Source organism: Streptopelia decaocto (genome assembly GCF_964273445.1).
Source record: "Streptopelia decaocto genome assembly, chromosome: 1".
Classification (NCBI taxonomy): domain Eukaryota; kingdom Metazoa; phylum Chordata; class Aves; order Columbiformes; family Columbidae; genus Streptopelia; species Streptopelia decaocto.
Genome location: NC_138663.1, coordinates 95,181,257 through 95,200,285, shown reverse-complemented (window position 1 = coordinate 95,200,285; position 19,029 = coordinate 95,181,257). Strand labels below are relative to the sequence as shown.

Genomic DNA, 19,029 nt, shown 5'->3' with positions numbered 1-19,029 from the left:
TGAGAAAACCTCAACAACTTGCCCTGAAGTTCCAGACAAAGCAAGTCTACCATGGTGGGAGATGCCAAGTGTGCATCTACATTTTCGGAGTTTTGCCTTCCAGTCTGTTGGTTCTGCCTTCCACTTTCCTCAGCCTTATTCTTCATAGTCTTGATTTTTCTGGTCTTTAACTCTGAACGTTTTACACAGCACTTACACAACACCTGCTGCTCAGATAAGCACTGGTTCAATTGGATCTGGATGCTGATTTAGTAGCTGCCTATTCCATTGGAAGAACACTAGTGCTTTTGAGCACAAGTTTAGTGCCTGGGTTTCACAAAAGCGCTGATAGGTGACTGGGTTTATACATAACATTGTTCAACTGGACACAGCTGTCAGATTCAGTTTCACCTGCTGCGTGGTCTGCAAACATAAAAAGTTAAATTATTTCTAGCAGATTAACATAACCTACTCAATAATCTATAGCACTGTTCCACAACTCTTACTGGGCCAAAGAAAGATCCTCATATAGAATTCGGAGCATATTACCACTGAATTTGGAGCACCTTCTTCCACCAAGGAAATAACCTTTCATATAAAAACCATAATGTTTCATATCAGGGTATAATGTCAAAATAGTATCTCATAGAGAAGAAAAATTATTATATTCAAATAAAAGACTTTGGAGACAAAATGTTAATTTTATGCTTACTTCCCCCTCTGCTTTAAAGCCTCCCAAATGACTGAACTTAATTCTCTGTTTACAACACTGTAGATGATCCTGGCCAGGTTTTCCCCACTGTTAGAATACTTTCATGGCTGCTCCACTCTGGAGCCTAAATTATTTGACAAACATCTCCACATCACATTCTAAAAGAAAATTGGCTCTGGGAGATACCAGCTTCTTGCTGCCCACCCTCAACAAGATGGAATGGAAATGCTTATTAAGGAGGAGGAGTGGGAAATAACATTCAGATGTATGTAAAAGCACTGCTGCCCCTATTGCTGCCAAAAATGCCCTGCTCTCATTTTGGAATCAGGCAATTTAACAGTGGCTGCAAATCACAAAGCGCAGCCAGGACCTACAATGACCAGCAGTGGCACAGTACCAGGCCTCAGCCAAATGTGGAATGCTTCTCACTTTACCTCACTCTGCTTGCATCTGCATTGCTTTCAGATAATAATCCGTAGAAAAACAACTATTTCCAGTTCCAAATTAACGGCACCGGATGTGCAGTAATCAGAGACACCAGCTGTGAAGTTTTGCTGTGCAGCACTGGGAATGAAGATGCATCATCTTCAAAAATTACTTTTCCTTTTGAGAATTCTCTCAACTGAACATATACCAAAAAGATATTCTGAGCAGATAAAATTTATGCAGGAAAAGAGGGAAGGTATTGATAACATTTGTTGTTCTAAAAATCTAAATACTACCTTTGCAGTAACGGCAGAATGCAGGAAAATAAGAGGCTTGGTGCTCCCCCTCCTGGATTTGTGGTAAACTACAATTTTATGCATAAAAATATTACCTAAAGCTGACACAAAACTGAGCACGTTTCAGAATTTATACAGAAGCTATACACACTTCAAAGGTGGCCTGCAGAAGTACAGCCTGCCAATTTTGGTAATTAGCCATTCACAATAAATATTCCTATCACCCTAAAATCTCTCATGGACTTCAGAAGCATGAGAAAAGGCATATTTTTGAGTTACTGTTTTCTTTTGGTTGTTTTATTTTGGCTTTTTTGTGTTTGTTTCTTGTTTGTTTGTTTTAAAATATGTCTCTACTCAAAAATTAAAAAAAAACTTACTGTAAGTAAAAGGAGAAAAGTCTTTAGGAAATGACTGGACTCTCTGTAAATGTTTTCTATATCCATTTAATTCCAAATGAGAAATGCAATATTGAAGACTATTTTACTATAGGTAAGAGTTGTTCATTTTTTAAAAACTAAAATGAACTTTTAAATGTAGACATCAAAATTAAAAGCAGAATTCTAGACAATGTTTAACGCTGCCTGTGCTGAAAGGATATAAGCCATTTTACAATTCAGTGATAGTTCCCAGTTCAGTAACATATAAAAGTAACTACACACACAGGGACACAAACTGCTACAGAACTGGAAAAAAATGTTCTCTGTTATTTCATGCTACCATGGCTTTAAAAATAAAACCTGAAATGGGGAAGAAAGTAAATTCCTTTTTGTACTACCACAGTCTTAAGTATCTGCTCTCAAGAACTTAAATGTTAAGATCCTTTAGGAAAATAAAAATCCCATCTACCGCCCCAGAAAGAAAAATTTACTTTACCTTATCATACAGCATCCATCCAATGTATTTTAAGTAGCTGTCATTTAAAAACACATCTGGATATGTTTTAATCCAGCTGCCAATTTCTTCAATGCAAGTTGCTCGGATCTCAGGGATCACATCACTGTGAAATTACAGAATTGTAATATTACTACATACTTAAATGCCTAATATCTATTAATTATACTATTTGCAAGATGTTTACTTTCTGGAACTGTAGAAGCATATATAATTCAAAATCCTAAAAATATCTTCATATTAATGCTCTAAGTTAGTCTCCAATCAACAGTCAGGCCACTTTTAGTTGCAAATGTTTCATGCAATAATTATTTTTTAATTCTGGATATCTTCTCAATCACAAATGCACTGCTCTATAGCCAGCAGGAAGAACTTAAGAATCACACTTAAGAGAAGTCCTTTTGTAAGCCCAAATTCTTTAAAATAATTAACTTCTACAATTTCCTTGACACCATCAGTGCCTCTAGGATGTTCGACTTGATTCTGGTATCTGGACAATTTGAGCAACAGTTTCTTGGGACTGCATACATATCGCAGCTTTATTTTTATTCTTACCGGTACCGGTTTAGAAATGTCCCTTTGAAAATAGCATTCATCATGTTCTGTACCTCTAGAAGCTTCTGCTCATACTGAAATAGAAAGAGAACTGAATGTTAATATTGATCCCACAATTCAGTACACATGAAAAATGTGCATCAGTGCACTTACAATACCACTCTGGTGCAAATCACTAGCATTTACACATGGTACCAACATAAAATGAGTGGTCTGTATCTACACCAGCAACTGGCCTTTCTGTAGTTACGTCCTGATGAAAGATTTACCAGGTGCCAGCTGCCAGCCTGGATAACAAGGTACAGTCTGTTTGATACAGTGAGGCTTGAGCTATCAATACACAGAAAGATACATCACACTTATTGAACAATCTTCAGATATAGGTCCAAACTCTTTTTATGCACTTAAGCAGAGATGGAAGAAAGGCAGACATGGGCATTTTCAAAAGGTACCTGATCCACAATGAGTATGTATCTCAACCAAGCCTTGAAAATCTAGTTTTGAACTTCTGGAAACCTATGTCATTTAATAAAAACATCCATCAACAGCATCAGGAAGGGTAACAAGTTTGCTTTCCCCCACAACACATTTCCTCTGTTTTTCCAATAAGATCAGACTTACCATGATACTAAAACCCTCTGTTCCTATAACAGAGAAATCCATAGGCACCCAAAGCTCAGAACAGAGGTAACTGATTCTAAGGTCAGGAGAGAAGGAACTATACTTGATGTTCATACATCAAGTCACCTCCACCCTCAAGCCAGGATTATTTATTACAGCTACAAGCCTGTCTCTGGGAGTTGATAAGGAGCTGTCTGGCTGAGCAGGGAAAATGACAGAAACTGAACAGCAAGAAACATACAGGTCATACCTAAAGATACAACAATTTTTAGAACACTTTACCTTATACAGAGATGGCAGCTACCATGTCCTTTTCCATTCATTAAAATTCAGTTCAAGAACTAACGTTTTGGCTTATAATTTGTACAAACATATGCAAAACTGCACTCCCACAACACCAGAGCTACTAATGCAATTACATCCATATTTGTGTAGAGAACAAGGGCAAATGATACCAATTTAGAGAGGCAGTTAGTACGACAGACATCACAAGTTAACAGCATGTAGGGCAGTTATTACCACTTAATCTAGCCAGTCGCAACTGCTCTGCATCATGCATTAGGTAAAAATATAAACCTCAAAGAACTGCAGTAACCCAAAAGCAAGCTGTCAGCAATCCCTCTTTTTACATCTTTACATATCTCCCATGCAAGACACCTGCCTAACCTCTTCCTTTTTCCTCTCCAGCTGGTCAAGTCTGTAAGTGGTCCTCTTGCCACTTATCCTCTTCTTCTCCACCTCATATAATCTTTGAGCATTGTGCTTGTTGACATCAAGGTTCAGATGTACACTTACAACTGCTGTCAGAAGTTTCATTGCTAAAAAGGAAACAAACCAAATATATTTAGCTTAGCTCAGAGACACATGGCATAAATGTATTCACTGCTTTACCACAAAAAGGATATGGTTAGCCCAATCCAGTTTATTATCAAAAAAAATGAACACTACTAGATTATAGTAATTTGTTTTAAAATACAGTGTTTATTTTAAAGACAATGATCAAAACCAGAACATTTAGTGATATTACTATTTAGAACTTTTGGCCAGAGTTCTAGTCAGTAATTTACTGGACAACTCTCATCTTAGTTCACATAATTTTGATTTTTCTGCAACAGAATCTAGAGTTGCCAAACAGGTGATTTTCAGTAATAAAAAGAAAAAAAAAAAAAAAAAAAACAGCGATGCTGGCCCATAAAGGGTGGAAAAATCTTATTTTACTTGAACTGACAAAAATTCATGTTCCTTTCAGGATCACTAGACGGTTTGCATAGATTCATGTGCAGTTTTTTGAGCCTTCAAAGCAAACAGTGCACTTCACAATAAATTATACTTTAAGTGTTCTTTGCATGGCAGAGAGGGTATTTACTGGCTTTGACAAAAAAAAAAAAAAAGTAGTAGCTTTAGTGTCATCACGCTGCATGAAACAAAAATGTGTAACAAGAAGTGTTCTTTTTAGCACAGGTACCACAAGAACAGAAGTTCTCCAAATGAAGCTTTTATAGGTGAAGCATTTAATGCAACCTCATCACATCAGTTAGTGGGGCGAAGAAAACAAAACAGAAATCCGACTGTGAAAAACTAGTTAATGAAAAAAATAATCAGAAGACAGCACAATTCTAAAGTTAGTCATGTCAGACATTAAATAAATTCCTTCAGCAAGAAAAAAATTGTCAGATCTACCATATCTAAAGCATCCAAATTCCATTCAGATACACATGGGAACAAATCATTTATTTTACAGTATCATACATTAGGAGGAAGGTACTGTCAATGCACAAGAGTACAACTGCTCCAGTAAAGAGAGCTTTTCAATTTTGAGCAGTTTTGTCCGTACACAAGTCAACAAAACTCACGGTCTACAGCAACCCTGGGAGTTATTTTACCTGCCAAAGTACTTGTGTGTCTAAATGCTCTGACCATGGAGTCCGCTAAGCCTGTAAGCAGTGAGATGATAGTATCCATCAAATAGCTGTCATACAGGATGCTGCACTGGCACTGTTGGACAAGCACTGCAATAAATTCACAGAAATTGGTCTTGAACTTCTTCCAATAGGGTCCTGTTCTGATCAGTGGGTAGTCTTCATTGTCCTGCACAAGAAAGAAGAGCCAAGAGAAAATAAACTAATTAATTTTATTTGCACACAACATTCACATCTCTCCCACTAAATGTCAGGGAGAGTTTTGCTGACAGCTTCACCTCAGCCTCCCCATAACTTTGTTCATGATGATTACCCCGAAGTAAGGACATGCAACTAGGTTACAACTAGACACAGATACAAACTGGCCTCACTAGTGCTACACTGTCATGACAGGTCACATCTGAAAGCCATGTAAGCAAGGTAGCTGTGAAGGGGCATGTGGGAGAGGACATGTGAAGCCACAGCATCCTTAAATAGCTTCCACTGGTATAAACCACGAGCACTTCTGGACTCTTCTGCTTCCTCACAGGTGGGAGTGCTTCCCTGTCCTTCCTGTTCCTGCAAGTGCATGGTAAAATCCAGGAGGAAACTGAAGTGACTGAAAAAGAACAGCTACTTTGCCAAATTGCTGTTGTGTAGCATCAGTTCCCCAAGACGGCTCGGCATGTAATTATATAAAAGTGTCCTAAACAAAAGATCTGCCACTGGGGAGGTGAAAATAAACAACTGTGGTGTGGGGCAGGATGGGGCTGTTTTCCTCAGCAGCGCCTCCAGCTTAAGGAGTTCATCAGGCTACAGCTTAATGACAAATACAGAGTCACTCACCTATACCACCAGCACCTAAGTCTCTGAAAACCTCCACAGAAACAGTAAGTAGACAGTACCTTTGACATTATGCAAAAAAAAGCATAGCACAGCTGATACTGCCAGGAAGAAAGCAGAGAGATGGCGGTTCAAATGACTTCTCACAAAAAAATGGGGCACCTCATGTGAAGAGCACACTAGGAAGACTTCATAGATGCCGACCTCAGGCAGTGTGAGCATTCATTTCACCTGCACCTCACAGATGCCAGGAATGGCTCTGAATACTCATTTGCATCCTGATAGTTGCCAGGTGGCAATGGAGAATTCTGAAACTTCACTCACTATGGGAAACATCATCCTGAAGGCAGGTCACTACGCAGCTGGTCCTGCAGTTGGTCAAACACCTTCTCAGACATATTCTAACCCGCAGCTTCACACCCAGAATCATCTCCTGTACTTAAATTGCACTTTATACTCTTGTCTTGTAACTTTGTTTCCAAAGCACAGGATCTGCTGCTTTCTTGAAAAATAAGCACAGATATAGACCTATCTCAGGGATGCCCTCAACCCAAAGGACATTGGAAATTTGAAATTTGGTATGAGTTCCTGAGCAGGTTGCAAGAGTTGGTTCAGAGCCTAACAGCAGTAGCAAGTGCCAAGACAGAAAGGGAAGTCCTTCAGCAGACTCCATTAAATGCTCCTTGATCAGTATCACAGTATGTTTAGGATTGGAAGGGACCTCAAAAGATCATCTAGTCCAATCCCCCTGCTGGAGCAGGAACACCTAGGTGAGGTCGCACAGGAACATGTCCAGGCGGGTTTTGAATGTCTCCAGAGAAGGAGACTCCACAACTCCCCTGGGCAGCCTGTTCCAGTGCTCTGTCACCCTTACTGAGAAGAAGTTTCTTCTCAAATTTAAGTGGAACCTCTTGTGTTCCAGCTTGATCCCATTACCCCTTGTCCTATCATTGTTTGCCACCAAGAAGAGCCTGGCTCCATCCTCATGGCACTCACCCTTTATATATTTATAAACATTAATAAGGTCCCCCCTTAGTCTCCTCTTCTCCAAACTAAAGAGACCCAGCTCCCTCAGCCTTTCTTCATGAGGTGCTCCACTCCCTTAATCATCTTCGTTGCCCTACACTGGACCCTCTCCAGCAGTTCCCTGTCCTTCTGGAACTGAGGGGCCCAGAACTGGACACAATATTCCAGATGTGGTCTCACCAGGGCGGAGTAGAGGGGAAGGAGGACCTCTCTCGATCTACTAACCACCCCCCTTCTAATACACCCCAGGATGCCATTGGCCTTCTTGGCCACAAGGGCACAGTGCTGGCTCATGGTCATCCTGTTGTCCACCAGGACCCCCAGGTCCCTTTCCCCTACACTGCTCTCTAATATGTAATCTCCCAACCTATACTGGAACCTGGGGTTGTTCCAGTAGAGAGAGCGGTCCAGTAATGACTTCAGCCAGCTCCCTCAGCACCCGCGGATGCATCCCATCTGGACCCATGGATTTATGAATGTCCAGACTATTTAGTTGCTCCCTAACCCAGTCCTCATCGACTAAAGCAAACTCCTCCATTGACCTGGCTTCATCCGGGGTCTTAGGGGTACAGGGCTCCGGCAGAGTAGACAGAGACAAAGAAGGCATTCAGTAATTCTGCCTTCTCTGTATCTTCTGCCACCAGGGCACCCACCCCATTCATCAGTGGGCCTACATTGCCTCTGGTATTAGTTTTATCTGCTATGTATTTGAAAAAGTTCTTTTTGCTGTCCTTGACCCCTCTCGCCAGCTGTAATTCTAAGGAGGCCTTGGCTATCCTAGCTGCCTTCCTACATCCTCTAACAGCAGCCTTATATTCCTCCCAAGTGGCCGGCCACTGCTTCCATGACCTGTAAACTCTCCTCTTCTGCTTGAGCATACCCAACAGATCCCTATTCAACCACCCAGGCCTCCTGGCTCCCTTTCTTGACTTCCTACGTGTGGGGATGCTCTGATCCTGAGCGTGGAAGAAGCAATCTCTGAATGCCACCCAGCTATCTTGGGCCCCTTTTCCTTCAAGCAGTCTTGCCCATGGGATTTCCCCCAGCAATTGCTTGAAAAGGCCAAAGTTAGCCCGGCTGAAGTCCAGGGCTGCAATTCTACTTGCTATTCTGTTCCTGCCACACGAGACACCGAACTCCACCATCTCGTGGTCACTGCAACCCAGGCAGCCCTCAACCTTTACTGCTTCGACCAGACCCTCCTTGTTAGTGAGGATGAGATCCAGCAGTGCACCTCTCCTAGTCGGCTCCTCCACCATCTGCATGAGGTGCATCAATGCACTGGAGGAACCTCCTGGACTGCGGCTGGCTGGCTGAATGGTCCTTCCAGCAAACATCAGGGAAGTTAAAATCACCCACAACAACCATGGCCTGTGACTATAAGGCTACTCTCAGCTGCCCATAGAAGGCCTCATCAACTTCCTCAGCCTGATCTGGTGGCCTGTAGCAGACACCCACAACAGTGTCAGCCCTGCCAGCCTGCCCCTTGATCCTGACCCATACACTCTCAACTCGCTCGTCATCCGCTCCTGGGCAGAATTTAGTACATTGTAGTTGCTCTCTCACATAGAGAGCAACTCCACCACCACGCCTGGCTGGCCTGTCTTTCCTGAAAAGGGCATAGCCATCCATGACCACATTCCAGTCATGTGAACTGTCCCACCATGTTTCTGTAATTGCCACCAGATCATAATCTCCCGACCGAACATAGGATTCTAGCTCCTCCTGCTTATTCCCCATGCTGCGCGCATTGGTCAGCAGAAAGACAACCTACACCTTCAGGAAATACCTACTTGATCACAGTAGGTTACTCCTCAATCTGAAAAACAGCACAAATACAGGAAGACATCTCACTTTATAAAAGCATTTCTACTGTCTGTGTATTTCATACTGGGATACTGTTTAATGGCAGTATGCATACTGTAAATATATAGACAGCAAAACGGGCACACCACCTAAATTTAGACACCTAACTTGAGATTTCCTTAGATTCCCTCTATACCCAGCAAAGTAAAGGAACTCTACTTCCAGAAACCAAGTCAGATCAGGCACTTAACACAGATTCTTCCCGAGAACCATTCAAATCACTCAACTGAGGCTCCTACTTCGACTCATCCTGGAAATGTTTCTTTCATACAGAGCCTACTGAAAGAAAGTCAAAGTGAAGGGCCAACATGGAGTTAAGATCAATTCCCCACAATGCCGAAAGTGTTGTACGGGAAGAGGCATTCGTGAAAAGCTGTTTCTGTTCTCAAAACGTTCTTCCAGATAAACATTTATGTTTGCAAGAGAATGTTTTGATGAAGCAAGCCTCTGAACAAACGTGTCTGCGAAAACCTCTGTGTGCCTACCTGTGCATGCAGGTGTGCATGCACGCGTGTGTATAGAGCTCGCTGGAGAGGATGGGGAACACTCTTGAATACCACTGCAGTTGACATGCACCACTGTTCAAAATGCTGTGGGAACAGTGTGCCACATCCAACTCAGCGAGTCACCTTCGCCTCCCTCTGACATCAATAGCAAAACCAGGCACCCCAAAAGTGTGAGTGCATTCAGCCAAAACAGAGCTCTATTATAAAACATACCAGATGAGGCAGATCTCACAAGTGCATGACTAACTCCATTCACTAATACGCAGTTTAAGTTAACATTGGAAACAGGATATACAGCCAGACAAAATGCTACACTGCAGTTGCAGAGAACTACAAAAGAACCTTACCATGTCCACTGGCCAAGTAACTGTCAGGATCCAAGGATAGGCCATGAATTTCTTGTACTGCAACCCAGTTTCCTGTAATGCATAAGACCAAATTTTAAAAGCTTTGCAATGAAATTGCACCGTTAATTCATAAAGACAAAAACATCACAAACCATGCATTATCTTTAAAAGGTTACTAAAGCCTAAGACAATTTGTACTATATGTGGCTCATACAATCCAATGCATTAAACAAAATCTTATCCCTTCTCATCTCATTATTTTTTTATTTACAATCAATGAGAGAAGAAAAATGCACTTTTATATAACACCTGAGTTTTCTTGCTACAAGAGACAACTTTTTTAAAATTTATAAGCAAATACATACAAGTTATAACCATCATTATTAATTCTAATACATGCCTCCTCAGCAAGTTTAAGTAGATATCCCTTTCTGACATTAACTAGATACTGTAAAACATCTAAACTCTAGAAAACCATTCTGAGCTTTTCAAATTATAGATAGATGTTTTCAGCTCTAGTGTCACTTGATTCAGACATGATTCCTCAACTCTGTAACTCAGGTTCAGTGAAGCACAACAAGTGTTCCTATCCCCACCTGACTGTACAGTTACACATCAAATTTAACTCTTTCACTGCTAAACATTTCAGCAACAAAATGGGAGAGGGGAGGAAACCTATATAAGAACAAAGAAGTTCTGCAAAAAATAAAATGCCACATACAGGAATAAAAGCAGAAGAAGCAGGATAGTTTAAGAAACAGGGAAGAAAAAGAAACACACAAAAACCCAACCAAACAAAAAACAACAAGAAACAAAACAAACAAAAACCAAACAAAACAAAAGCCAAACAAAACAAAAGCCAAACAAAACAAAAGCCAAACAAAACAAAAGCCAAACAAAACAAAAGCCAAACAAAACAAAACAAACAAAAAAACCACAGTGGTCCTAAAGACAAGCCTATCTCTCCAATGAAGAATACCGTGGCCCACAAAGAGGAAATAAATGCCTCTGAATTACTATATTAAAGTCATTTTCTGTTTCCAACACCAGTACAAGCGTTCACATAATCACAGAAAGACTCTGGGGGACTGTTTGAGATCATCTAATTGTTTAAAGCTGCACCAGGAGAGGTTTAGACTGGGCATTAGGAAGCGTTTCTTTACCAAGAGAGTGATCAAAAACTGGAACGGGCTTCCTAGAGAGGTGGTCAATGCCCCAAGCCTCTCATTTGGACAATGCCCTTAATAACATACTTTAACTTTTGGTCGGCCCTGAAGTGGTCAGGCAGTGGACTAGATTATTGTTGCAGGTCCCTTTCAAGTGAAATACTCTATATTCTATTCAAATGCAACTCATCTGTTGATGCAGGGTTAGCCAGAGCAGGCTGCCCAGTGCCACATGTGATCAGTACCTCCTACTCCCAACCCCTGGAAATGTGGTTAGCATAACTAACACCATTTTACGAGGCAAGCAGCCATTGTCTGAGACTAAGCGGGTCATGCATTCATTCCTTTTTCCTCATTAGCAGGTCCAGAAGATCCTGGGAACAGATTTCTTCTTCCCCATCCCACCAGCCTCAAGATGCCTGGGCATCAGGCTGATTACTCCCTTCCTTACTGGCCTTGAAGGCCCCAGGCACTCGGCCAGCCAGGGGTGGTGACGACCCCTTCACAAAGCAGGGAAGCATAAAGGCACACAGAGCACTGTCCTTAAAATCAAGTGGTTACCAGGCCTAAGTGAGGAAATTGGACCTGAGCTGCTGATGGACGATGAGACCTGGGACCCCTCAGTAGCCAGGGATGCCTCCACCACCATCTGCATCCTGCAAGGACTGAGCGAGTCACTCAGATTCTTTTATGATTTTCAAGTCTAGACTGTGATTGTTACATTCATACAGCAAAACATGTTTGAAGAGAGTGCAGAGGAGGGTGACGAAGCTGGCGAGGGGCCTGGAGCACAAGTGTGATGAGAAGCGGCTGAGGGAGCTGGAGCTGTTTAGCCTGGAGAAAAGGAGGCTGAGGGGAGACCTTATCACTCTCTGCAACTACCTGAAAGGAGGTTGTAGCACGGAGGGTGTTGGTCTCTTCTCCAAAGTAACAAGTGATAGGACAAGAGGAAATGGCCTTAAGTTGTGCCAGGGGAGGTTTAGACTGGATATTAGGAAAAAATTCTTCATGGAAAGGGCTGTCAGGTATTGGAACAGGTTGTCCAGGGCAGTGGTGGAGTCACCATCCCTGGAGGTGTTTAAAAGGCGTTTAGACAAGGTTCTTAGGGACATGATTTACTGCTAGATTTAGGTTATGGTTGGACTCAATGATCTTGAGGGTCTCTTCCAACCAAAACGATTATATGATTCTAAGATTCGGCCTTGCAATGAAATCAGCCATCTCACTCAGCACTCCTGGGTACATTCTGTCAGGCCACATGGTCTTTTGTCTGTTCAGTACATTTAAGTGTTTCCTAACCTGATCCTCCTCCATGGACAGTAAGTAGTCTTCACTGCAGGCTTTCCCTCTGGTCTCAGAGATCTGGTATTCCTAAAAGCCAGTCTTTCCAGTAAAGACAGAGGCAAAAGGCATTGAGTACCATGGGCTCTTCTGTGTCCTTTGTCACCAGGGCCCATTTAGCAGTGGGCCCATGTTTTCCTTGGTCTTCCTTTTGCTATTTGATATATTTGTAGAGCCTTTTCTTGTTGTCCTTCACATTTCTTGTCAGGCTCAACACTACTAACATTTCCCACTAACGCTAGTGAGAATTTTGGAAGGAAGCATTGCTACATGGATATAGCATCACACTTAATTAATCAAACAGTATATTAATAGCTAAATCACTGAAACTATCAAGAATTAAGAACTACAGAAAAACTTAATTTTCCAATCCTCTGAATACTATAAACAATATAAATCAAAAGGCAAGATGAGGTACTCAAGCAGATATCTGGTACTATTCTCCACTTTCATTACTACTTTAAATACCATTATGATTTGTTTTCACAAAATATTTCCAAAATCACAGTAGTCCTATATGGCACTACTTGTAAACTAACTTAATCACTAAGTTACATTTCCAGCTTATTTATGAAAAAGATGAGAGAGCTACATGCAAAAAGAAACACAAATACAAAGAGGAAACAACTCACTTGAAAATAACAAACTACGTTGCTCTTGTTCTTACCATACTTTGGCTTTAAAATAAATTGGTTTAATCATCAAGCTTTGTTCAATGACCTAATAACTGTGGTTAACAAAAACGCATGCTTCGGGCATATTTTTTTCTCCTACATTAATGCTGGCTTAATATTACTCATCACATATCATGAGTAAATTAAACAAGCTGACAGATACTGTTATTAAAAATACTTAATTCTGTATAAATCATTTTAGGAGGGTTTTGTGGGGTTTTTTTAGAATCAGTTTATCTCAAAAGAGAAAAAGAATTTCAGATTTCAATGGATTTAGAATTGAAGAAAAGGGGGAAAAAAGAAAGAAAAAACAGAGAGGCAATATCTAACACAGGGATTATCACTTCCATCAGTAAAATATTTCACTACAGAAGCATGTCAAAATACTGCTCCCAAAACAATGTTACTTTGTTTTAGCAGCATGCAGAATACAGCTTCTAAGGCAACTGTAGAACCTTCCTTTTTGCTCACCAGGACAGTTGAAAAGGTTGCAGAGCTGTAACACATCCAGGCTGATGATAACAACAATCACATCTTTGTACCCTCCCAAATGCCTACCCTATCATGAGTGCTATTCAAGCTAATTTATTTGGGAAAGAAATGCCAGATTACTAATTCATATGGCCAGACACATATCAGATAATTTCTGTCAAAAATTAGCCCAAGTGCTACTACACTTCTAAAATGAAGAAAACTAGGTTGGCAAATTCATCCTCTGTGGGAATTCCTACAGCAGCTGGCCTTTGCAAGATGCTCAATTAAAGCAAAGCTCATGGCTGCTGCTTGACAAATCAATTCAGAGGTGGCAAAAACAGGGAAAAAAGCACAGAACCAACTGTGAGCATGCTGCAGAAAATTTGATGTTGGCACAATTAACTAAGGAGCAGACAAACAGAGAAATGATATTGTAAAGCTCCGCATTTTTCTTAACAATCCTCAAGAAATTAGATATTCACTAATGTTTCGACAATTAAAAACCACAAATGCATTTTTCTTCTTTCATATAACATAGTTATAAAAATTCATATTGTCAGTGAAACAGAAGGAAAAGATTCAAAAAAATCAGCTATAAAATATCTTTAAATTAGCTTCTCAGAAGTCCACAATAGCATTTTTAAAAGGATCTGTCAACCGAATACCAAAGGAACCATTTACCTGCTGCAATGCTGAGCTAGATTTACCTCTATACAGTAGCTATCAAAAGAACTCCTAAGAGAAAGCCAGATTCAGGAAGATGGCCATTAGATAGCCATCTGTGGCTATCTGTGAAAATAAAAGTGAATTACAGAAAAAAAAATATCCTGCTGCTGCTAAAGTGGGTCATTACAAAACCAAATTTCTCTTGTGAAAAACAGGATTGTTTTCCTAGAGGAAAGAAGTGGGACACAGCTCCTGATAAGCAGCAGGAACTTTGTCCATGTTGGCGATTAAGGTAAAGCCTATGGTTTATATAAAAATGGTGTGCAAAGTCAAGGATGTGCCTACCTCATCAAAGGTCTCTGTCATTTTTTGCATGACATCCTTCTTATGCAAACTTTGAAACATCTCTGCTGTTACCATGCCTAGAAAAGTAATGTTTTAAAAAGAAGAATTACTAACAACTGTATATATTAGTCAAGTACAAACCACAATAAGGACTTTATTTCATTTAGAAACACCAAGAAAGGGGGACTCAAACTGGTTTTGCATGGGTACAGTTAATGTAAACATCAGGAGACACACATTTATTTACAGTAGAAAATAATGACGAACCAAAAATGAAATTCTCATTTAGAGAAATCTGCCCTGTGCTGTCTGGCATGGCTATTTTCTCTATCCATTCATTTACTTCAAGGATTTAATAAAATTTTGCCCACTGCTAGTCAAAGACCCCAAAATGTTTCCCATAAGAAAAGGCATATTAGTCAAAGACCTGGAAAAAAATTTGAAATGTAAAAGGTATATTCTAGCTGCTTAAATATACTCAAAAGTTTCAAACGAACAGAATAGTCTTCTAAAAGCTCTTACTTGCCACCTGGAAGGATTTTGCCAGCAAACTGGACCCAAAAGTCACCGTGCCTCAGTGTTTGTTATGAAATAACTTCACAATCCTCTGGTAAAAGTAACTGCAATGAGGCAAGAGATTGCTTTTCTAGCCACCAATGCAGGGAGCTAAGTTTGCTAGGTTTTTTACTTTCAAACAAAGATACTAGGAAAACAAAAGATACTAGGAAATTATAAAACAAATGGCAGCTGAAACACTGGATTTTAATTAGAACGGTCATCAAAATAATCTTCCTTACATGGGGATTCTGCAAAGGGATGTGACAAGCCACTTCAGAAACCTGACCTTACAAAACACGTTCAAATACAACTCTGAGAGCTGGTATGCTGTAAATACAGAGTCAAAGAATTTAACCAGCAACGTTCTTTACTGTTAGTCCTGCCCATCTGGAGTTTGTCTTAACGAACAGGACAGATTACAAGTGCATGATCTACTGGAGAGAAAAATTCCATTTTAGAAAGCACACTTCAGACTACTCTCACCCACAGACAACTGAAAATGCTACTAAGAGGGTAAATTACCTTGACAGCCAGAGCACTGAATGAAGAAGTTGATCAGATCTAGAAGTGCCACATTTCTGTCTTGTTTATAAGCTTCAACCCAGTCATCTACTACAGACTAGAATAGATTAAAGAAACTCATGAGTCAGGAACTGAACACAGCATGCTGCACTCCGCTGAGGACATGCATAATAAAGGCACAAACTAACATTGTTTCATCTCCATTAAAATATAAAAATGAGAATAAACTCTGCACCATTTTCTTCCATTTCTAATAGTACATGCAAAAGATTCCTTCTGGGGCAAAATGAAGTCTTGAACTACTCATTCACAATTTCTGCTCTAGGCAATGTTGCCATTCATAGATGCTTTGCCCCTTCTTAACAGGGAAAATAACCACAACTTTAATAAATGTAACATACAGGAAACAAACCTTCATTCTCCTGGTTTCTTTCCAGCACTGAGATAACAGTTTCATTTATAAAAAAAAAATTAAAATTAACCTCTGAACCATCTTACAATTAATATTAAATTAACATTAGCAATTGTTCCTGGAAGATCTCTTCTTCTTCTCTAACACCTGGTTTGTGTTGAAACAGTTCACGTGCTGCATTTAAGCTAAAAAACAACTGCAAATTTCATTTCTAGGGCAGTACAACCTACAGCCTGTGACACAGGCCAGCTGGGACAAGCCACCCAGGCTTCAACCCACCTTAAGTGCCACACAGGTCTAATAAATTCCAGCAGAAGCAGCTTGGACTCAAGCTGCTGCCTTCCCAAGCCCTTCACACCTGCATTGCACAGCAGAAGCTGAGCTCTTCAGGGAGCTCTGCTGAGGTTAACACAGCTGTAGCATGGCAAAAGTCCATCCACACAAACATCTTGGAAAAACTAAGGTCTCACATCCAAAATATAAATGCACTTTTCATGTGTGCACACACAGAGTTTGCTTACAGACACTACACACTGGAGACAAATGTATAAACATGTCCAAAAATATTTGGAGCTCCAGATTTTAATCCTTTTTACAAACATAATATACACATATGCTCAAAGAGTATGGGGAGGTGTGTGTCCTCTCATCTACCTACATAGATACACAGGGAACCTGATTATTATGCAAACTGCTGTCAAACTGCATTGGAATGGGGATAAAAGAAAAGGCAAGCTCCCAGAAAAAAATGCCTGATTTTCAGAATCCCGAACAACCAAAATTTTCTACTGATCAACCTCTTCTATATTTTTTTCATATAATCAGACATTGCCTTAGGAAGATTGGTTTAAATACATATTTCCTTCCTCTTTTTAAATACCCGACAGCCACTTTTTCATTAATTTCTTGAAGATGCGTTCTTTTCAAGAGCCATGCTCATAACAGTTTTCCAAACACGTTTCTTCCCCATCTGTGCCCAAACAGAACAAAATTTCAACGCTCCAGAGTACAACTAACTGAAATGACTGCTGTTTATCCATCTTGCCTCCACCAACTCCCCTCAGAATTCAGAGCCAGAAATACCTGCATGGCCCGCTTCCCCATGCTGACCACTTCAAACAACGTAACTGCCTCAACCACTTCACCATTCTGCAGCTGGCTCACTCTTCTGCTACTGGAGGAATTTCTCCGTATGTTTTCACACTGTTCTCGGACCTTCCGTTTCTCTCTCTGAAACAAGGTAAGCAAAGAAATCACAGGAGAAAACGTGGCACATAATGGCCACTCACAGACACATGAATTATCCCCTAATAACAAGTTTATTTTACTCTCATTGTAATGGTTTCCCTAGGGTGTCAACTTTAAAGCTTCAAGGACATTGGTAAAGCCTTATCAAACACGACCATACTAGAAGGGGATGAAAGAAAGGATTTACCAGTTTGAATTTTTTCTCAACTATGAGTCATAAGCATAGGAAGGTATAACAGGAAAGAAGTTTCTGAACAGTTGTGTACTACCCAGAAGGCATTTTTCAGTGGCAGCTGTAATTTCTGAAGAAAAGACAGCAAGCACAGAAGCTCTTCTACATCTTTTTACTCACAGGGTAAACACAAAACCTGTAAATGAACATCAACTGTACGCAATGCACAGCTAAGAAAGAACACATGCTGAAATGAACTGACTGTTCAAAAGTCAGCACTGAGGCTCTGATGCCAATGGAATTCGAGGGCCAAGCTATATACAGTGACTAGATTTTAGATGCACTGTATTGTGATTGTTTTATATAATGTTCCATTGTGTAACAATTGAATGAGACAGAAAATAAATTCCACAATTAAAAAAAAAAAAAAAATCAACTTACTGGTGTTTTCAGGTTGCCATTTCTCACACAGCTGCTGTTCTGCACAGCGGACTCAGGCACAGGCTCATCGTGGACAGCGTTCTCTCTGAAACAAACATGTTGAAGGGGTTAGCAGTGACAACACAGAATTACACACTTCAGTACAAACAGAAGAAAATAAATGCATATATATACATATTTTCACAGTATCACAGTATGTTTGGGATTGGAAGGGACCCCAAAAGATCATCTAGTCCAATCCCCCTGCTGGAGCAGGAACGCCTAGGTGAGGTCGCACAGGAACATGTCCAGGCGGGTTTTGAATGTCTCCAGAGAAGGAGACTCCACAACTTCCCTGGGCAGCCTGTTCCAGTGCTCTGTCACCCTCACTGAGAAGAAGTTTCTTCTCAAATTTAAGTGGAACCTCTTGTGTTCCAGCTTGATCCCATTACCCCTTGTCCTATCATTGTTTGCCACCGAGAAGAGCCTGGCTCCATCCCCATGGCACTCACCCTTTATATATTTATAAACATTAATAAGGTCCCCCCTTAGTCTCCTCTTCTCCAAACTAAAGAGACCCAGCTCCCTCGGCCTTTCTTCATAAGGGAGGTGCTCCACTCCCTTAATCATCTTCGTTGCCCTACGCTGGACCCTCTCCAGCAGTTCCCTGTCCTTCTTGAACTGAGGGGCCCAGAACTGGACACAATATTGCAGATGTGGTCTCACCAGGGTGGAGTAGAGGGGAAGGAGGACCTCTCTCGATCTACTAACCACCCCCCTTCTAATACACCCCAGGATGAATGAATATCCTAATGAATAATTTGCAAGTTATGTCATTTTGTTACTAAAAACCAAACAGCTAACTTTAAAAGCACAACAGAAATTTGGGGCCTTTTTCAAACTACTGGCTTTCCTGTAAGATATGCTGATAATTAAAAAACTAGCAGAACTATCAAAGATATCAAGTAAAAAGTAGGTAAACAAAACAGAGAGCTGATGTTGACTTCAGGCAGCCTTTGTTGACTTAAGAGCTTTGCACCATGAATCACTAACTCAAGTATGCAT

At 40.6% G+C, this 19,029-nt stretch overlaps 1 protein-coding gene across 2 annotated transcripts in view; it reads right to left on the bottom strand.

The window, feature by feature from the left end:
• Positions 1 to 19,029, bottom strand: part of LOC309435288 (cohesin subunit SA-2-like) — a 63,803-nt gene that overhangs the window by 40,412 nt on the left and 4,362 nt on the right. For both annotated transcript variants that reach the window (XM_082043352.1, XM_082043351.1), the window contains 9 exons: positions 17,986 to 18,070; positions 17,208 to 17,354; positions 15,713 to 15,809; positions 14,633 to 14,709; positions 9,967 to 10,038; positions 5,364 to 5,568; positions 4,147 to 4,298; positions 2,860 to 2,933; positions 2,287 to 2,410 (listed from right to left, as the gene is read on the bottom strand). In XM_082043352.1, the coding sequence (XP_081899478.1) occupies positions 2,287 to 2,410; positions 2,860 to 2,933; positions 4,147 to 4,298; positions 5,364 to 5,568; positions 9,967 to 10,038; positions 14,633 to 14,709; positions 15,713 to 15,809; positions 17,208 to 17,354; positions 17,986 to 18,070 (1,033 nt within the window). The remainder of the gene's footprint in view (positions 1 to 2,286; positions 2,411 to 2,859; positions 2,934 to 4,146; positions 4,299 to 5,363; positions 5,569 to 9,966; positions 10,039 to 14,632; positions 14,710 to 15,712; positions 15,810 to 17,207; positions 17,355 to 17,985; positions 18,071 to 19,029) is intronic.